Source organism: Protomyctophum parallelum (assembly GCF_964188405.1).
Source record: "Protomyctophum parallelum genome assembly, chromosome: 17".
In the NCBI taxonomy this organism is placed as follows: domain Eukaryota; kingdom Metazoa; phylum Chordata; class Actinopteri; order Myctophiformes; family Myctophidae; genus Protomyctophum; species Protomyctophum parallelum.
The window spans coordinates 38,550,956-38,556,966 of record NC_139719.1 but is presented as its reverse complement, the minus strand read 5'-3'; the positions used below and the strand labels follow the sequence as shown (position 1 = coordinate 38,556,966).

General features: G+C 41.2%; 1 protein-coding gene across 1 annotated transcript; it reads right to left on the bottom strand.

The window, feature by feature from the left end:
- Positions 1 to 1,870: 1,870 nt before the first annotated feature.
- On the bottom strand, positions 1,871 to 5,501 carry LOC310874351 (toll-like receptor 4). The gene is made up of 3 exons (XM_083787124.1): positions 3,857 to 5,501; positions 2,755 to 2,872; positions 1,871 to 2,422 (listed from the first exon to the last, which is right to left on the bottom strand). The coding sequence occupies exons 1-3, from the start codon at positions 5,355 to 5,357 to the stop codon at positions 2,191 to 2,193; spliced, it is 1,851 nt and encodes a 616-aa protein (XP_083643250.1). The 5' UTR covers positions 5,358 to 5,501; the 3' UTR covers positions 1,871 to 2,190.
- Positions 5,502 to 6,011: the final 510 nt, after the last annotated feature.

Genomic DNA, 6,011 nt, shown 5'->3' with positions numbered 1-6,011 from the left:
TCGCGCTTGCCGTAGTAGTGTTTTTATGACTCTGATCCGGTCTGTTGTCTGTCTACACAGCGGATACGGAAAGTGTGTGTGTGTGTGTGTGTGTGTGTGTGTGTGTGTGTGTGTGTGTGTGTGTGTGTGTGTGTGTGTGTGTGTGTGTGTGTCATGGTAAAAAAGAAGGGAGTCCACAAAACATTTTAAACAATAAATAATGCAATACTTAAAACATAAACTACAAGGGCAGTGTGTGTATTTTGTTAATCAGTTGAATACCGGATGACTCACCCCGGTGAGATGTCTTCACTTTTGGCGAGTTGTCTTCACTTTCCGGGGTGAGTTCTCTCGGAGAACTCACCCCGGAAAGTGAAGACGACTCACCAAAAGTGAAGACATCTACAAATGGTCGAAAACACTTATTTCTCCACCATTATGCCCACTGTTATTGACTACCTTTATATGTAAGGTAGTCGGGCTGAGCTTGAGCTGAGCTGAGCTTGTGTATCTGCAATTTTTGAATAGCCAAAAATATGCATGGTTAAAGTTAAAGAACGATTGTTATGCTATATCAACTATTTTTGCTGCGGTACCCTGGTACCCCCAAGGACCCTTATGGGTCTCTTTTAGAAGCACTGAATTAAGTAACCCTTAAAAGAAATCTGGAGACAAACACAATGGGTGGGTGGGAGTCCCATTGATTAAAACAGCATGTATTTAAAAAACTGATTCATAATAAAAATATACAGCAAATTCACAATATTTTTAGCAAGGTGAATATTATATAATTAATTACAAGTAAGTAAAATGTATAAGCTTGTAGATAAAAACGGTTCTACATTGTCTAAAACGACTGCTTTGAGTGCACAGCCACAGACTAATTCCACTGCAAGTGATAGAACAAGCTTCATGTGCATTGCAGGTTTGCTGCCCCCAAAACCATACATATATTATATACACAGATAATGTACTGCTGCTCATTCCACCATATTGATTTTATTTTATTTAGCACAGTATAAAAACAGTACAAAAGGGATATAGGAAGATATAGTAGAACATATAAACAATGGAGGAGGCAAGAAGGCCAGAGTGCTTATACAACAAAACATAAAACAAGAAAATAAAAAAAATATTTGAATGCAATACATATTATTTACAGATAACATGATTGCATAGTATAAAGAAAAGTTTGAGAACAAAACAAAAAACTTGATTATCTGTAACACAATCGAAAATGGATTGTCAACATAGATGGCACAGGCATATAGGCCTACGCTTCTATATAATTATGTAAAAAATAATACATTCATATCAGGGAAAAGATAATGATTAGAATAAGAATAATTTAAGCGATCTGGTCAATCAGAACATTGATCCCATGGGACCATGATAACACCGGCATTATGATAATTAGCCTATGAATACATCATTTTGTGCTCAAGGCTTAGTTATGTCTGTCTTTCAACAGATTAATTACTGTTCAGGTGATCTGACTGCTTAGCAATTAAGTAAAACATACTCCCTTTTGCAACAAGATATTATTTTAATGATGTTTGGGAGACAAGACACACTTTCCTGGGGTCTTTATGTGGGTACTATGTGTTTAATAATAGTATTTCAAAGTGTCCATGGGCTGCATGATGTCATGGACACTGGGCTCACTTATTTCCTGGACTACATGTTGTCTCAGTAAGACAGCCCTCCCCCTATCCACAAGGAGGAGCAGTGCACCAAAGCGTTATGGGACTTGTAGTCCAGAAAGGAAGTGAGTCCAGTGTCCATGACATGGAGCCCATGGATACCTTGAAATACTGAAATATCTAAAAACACAAATCACCCACATAAAAACCCCAGGAAAGTGTTTCTTGTCTCCCAAACATCATAAAATAGGATCTGGTTGCAAAAGGGGTGAAGTGGCCCTTTAATGGATAACACGCAATAGCCTACTTGTAGTCTGATGTGAGCATCATGTACTGCATGTTTGCGTTGCGTAGTGAGTGCCATGCATCACAATCACATTCACATCCACCATACCAACATATACTCACTCCTAACTCAGCAGGCTTCAGAGACGAGACGCGAGTTGCTAACATAACACACTCATTGGACTGCACTCCTTTCATCGTCCATGAAGGGAGAGAGCTTCACTAAGCCTGAGTCAGACCCGAGCCTGATCTAGTAAAACAAAAACAAACTAAAAATGGCAGATTATTCGTTCAAAGCCATCGGGTCAGTAGGCCTATCATCAGGCGTGTCCAGAGCTCTGCGTAGGTTCTGCCAGAACAGTCCAGGGTGCTGCTGTCCAGCCTGGGACCAGCTCAGGTAGGTGTTTCTCTTCACCAGCCTCCTCATGTGATAGTAGGGAGACAACTGGTGGGCTGGAATGTCCTCCAGAAACACCAGGATCAGCACGTCCTTCTGTTCATCTAACAGACGGTAGCTGCACACAGGAGAGGAGAGACACTTTACTGGACCACCGCAACACCAGTGTGTGTGTGTGTGTGTGTGTGTGTGTGTGTGTGTGTGTGTGTCTCTGTCTCTGTCTCTGTCTCTACGTGTTCACGCTTGCGTGTGTGTCTTTGTAAGTGCCGCTGGTGTTGTTTGTCCCATATTCAGTTGCAGGCAGGCAGGCAGGCAGGCAGGCAGGCAGGCAGGCAGGCAGGCAGGCAGACAGACAGACAGACTGATTAGAAGAAGAAAGAAAGAAAGAAAGAAAGAAAGAAAGAAAGAAAGAAAGAAAGAAGCCCATAATGTCACATATATCTCCCCCACCTGGCAATCTGGATCTCTCTAGAGCACCATTCACTCTCCAGGTAATGGCGACTGATCACACAGATGGTCTTTCTGCTGCCATAGATGGCCCCCGTGATGTTCTCTATGATGGGTGTACCTGCAAACAAACCATACAAATAAACATTCATGAAACCACATTAGAATCTAATTGATTCTAAACCTTTTTAGTTACAATGGCTCCCATGTTTAATAATATGCATTAGTCGTTTACCTGAAAGGCCCTATTTGGTTCTGAACTATTATTTCACATACCGGTAACTTAATAATAATAATAATAATAAACTTTATTTGTATAGCACTTTTCATACATAAATGCAGCTCAAAGTGCTTCACAGGGCAGGACACAAAAATAAAATACAATAAAACACAAGTAGTTTTAATGATAGAACAATAGCAGAGAACAAAACCGAATATAAGAACATAAAATAAATAAAAACACATAAAAAGATTAAAATAAAAAGCAAGGGTGAAGAGGTGACTCTTGAGTTGGGATTTAAAAATGTCTACAGAGGGTGCGTGTCTGAGCTCGAATGGAAGTTTATTCCAGGCTGTTGGGCCATAGAAGCAAAAAGCTGCCTCACCATACTTTTTTGTGCACATTCTTTTAGGCACTTCAAGTAGGCCAGCATTGGAGGACCTGAGGGGGCGGCTAGGGACATATCTAGGTAGGCAGTCACGGAGGTACGGAGGTGCGAGACCATTGAGAGCTTTATAGACAAGTAACAGAATTTTAAAGTCAATCCTAAAAACAACTGGAAGCCAGTGCAGTGATGCCAAAACTGGAGTAATATGTTCTCTCATCTTAGTTCTAGTTAAAACTCTAGCTGCTGCATTTTGGACAAGTTGTAATCTGTCAGTCGTTTTCTTAGGGAGTCCTGAAAAGAGTGCATTGCAGTATTCAAGCCGAGAAAAAACAAAGGCGTGGATTAGCGTTTTTACATCGTCCAAGGACAAACTTAAGATGTCTTATATAAGAGAGGTCAGTTCCTGTTTACAAGTGTCAGCAACAGAAAGAGACATACGTTTCAATAGAGACAGACATTAAGATAAATGACAGTGAGATACAGAGAGAGGTTTGTACCTGGTTGGAAGTCTCGGTGGTGCAGACAGAGTCTCCAGCCCTGCTCTCCCTCCAGCACTGGAAGCATTTCTCTGTAAACCCAGAGCTCATCGTGAACGTTGTAGGAGATGAAGGCATCGTAGCGCTGAGGAGACCCCCTCTTTCTTTCCTTGGCATCATAAAGGAAGGCCAGAAAGAGGTAGTATCCGTAGAGAAGATGCAAACTCAGGAAGTGGTAGGTGAAGGATGTGAGCAGAGTTAGCACGATCACACAAGTGGAGGAAATGTAGCAGATGAAGCCAACGTCCATCCAACAAGAATGGTAGTCAAAGTCCATAAACCTGGTGCCCTTTTTAGCCAGAGGATAGCCACAAGTGTAGCTGTTAACATCAACTAACTGTGTTCGGTTGTTGTTCAGCATCCACTGCTGGAAGTCAGAATTAGAGCAGTCGCAGGTGAAAGGGTTGCCAACCATGTTAACATATCTGAGAGCGGGTAGAAAGCTGAACACAGAGACATTTATCACTGTCAACTCATTTCGGCTCACATCCAGCCATGTAAGCTGAGTCAGGTTGGCTTGTACCAGGAAATCCAGGGACGTCAGATTACTGCTCCTTACGGCAAGAGTCTTCAGCTGTGGCAAGTAGCCGAATGTTTGAAATTTTGGGTTGGGTGGATGACAATTCTCAGCTGTTATGTGTTCCAAATGTATCATATCCTTGAGCATATAAGCCATTAATGGACATCTTAATGAACTCGAGGGTTGTGGAATAGACTGTAACGTAAAGCTCTTCAGGTTCTTCAGTAATACAAACTCGTGGGGAGGTGATGATGACATTTCAATGTCATCATTCATTTCAATTCGAATAAAAGTTAGGCTAAGGTTTTGAAGTACTTCTAGTCCTTCCAAATAGCTGCGGCGCCACAAATAAGACTGCAGTTCTATGCCTAAGTGCTTGAGTGATTTCAGACTTGTAAATCCCCCCTCATGGATAATTAGGACATTCTGATTTAAATCCAGAAATTCTAGTTTCTGTAGACCAGTCTTGAAGGTGTCGCCAAATGTCCAAATGGAATTGTGATTCACAGTCAGAACCTTTAACTCATTGAGATTTTGAAACACACACTGTTGGAGTTCATTAATTTGGTTATTATCTAGATGAAGGTGTGTGAGTCTGGTTGTATGTAAGAAGTCTGAGCAGCTTAAATGACTAATATCATTATCATTCAGGTGTAGGATTTGAAGCATGGAGAGATTCTTAACATCATCTGGCACTTTGGAAAGTGAGTTGCTCAAAAGGTTCAGATGACGCAGTTGCTCCATGTGTGTTAGTGATCCTGTGGGCAGTTCATTTAGGAAAGTGTCTGAGAGATCCAGGCTGGTCAGCTGAATACAAGGTGACAGTATTTCGCTTGGGTGCTTAGTGCCATGACTGCTACTTCCTAAATTAAGTGTCCGCAGTGTGGGAATTTTGCAGGCAATATTTAGAAGACCTCTGTCTATCCACTTATGCATGTCCATCAGCTGTAGGTACTGTAGTGAATCAAGGCTCTGTAGAGACTTTCTGATTGAGTCAAAAGATATATAACATTCGTTATAATAACAAGCTGAAAAATGCACCTTAGTTATATTCCTGAGAAACAACTTGTCCGGTATGTCCCACTCCCATCCAGAACGACTACAACACCGTGTCAGGTCTATGGTCTCAAGATGTGGAAATGCAGCTGTTGTGATGCTAAACGTTTTTATTGACATTGATTCAACGCTCAACTCCCTGAGCTCAGACGAGATGTTTAATGGCAGATCCTTCAATTGAAAAGACTCTAACTCAGTCGTGATGTACAGCACCTGTAAGTGTGGTATTTGTAAGATGGTGATAATATCTGTAATTTGATTGAAGTCCAGACGTAGTGTCTGCAAACTGGGGAGTAGCTGGAAGGCAGCAGGGTTGATGGTAGAGATGTGGTTATAATGCAAGTTCAGTACCAAGAGGTTAGACAGTCCCTGGAACATATTGTCTGTCATCATTGTTAGTTTGTTGTCGAACATATTAAGCACTTCCAGTTCCACCAAATGAACAAAAGTTCCATCATCTACATGAGTTAACGAATTAGAGCTGAGGTCCAAATCTCTGAGATTTGACAGATGGTAAAAATCGGTATTGTTTATCTTATG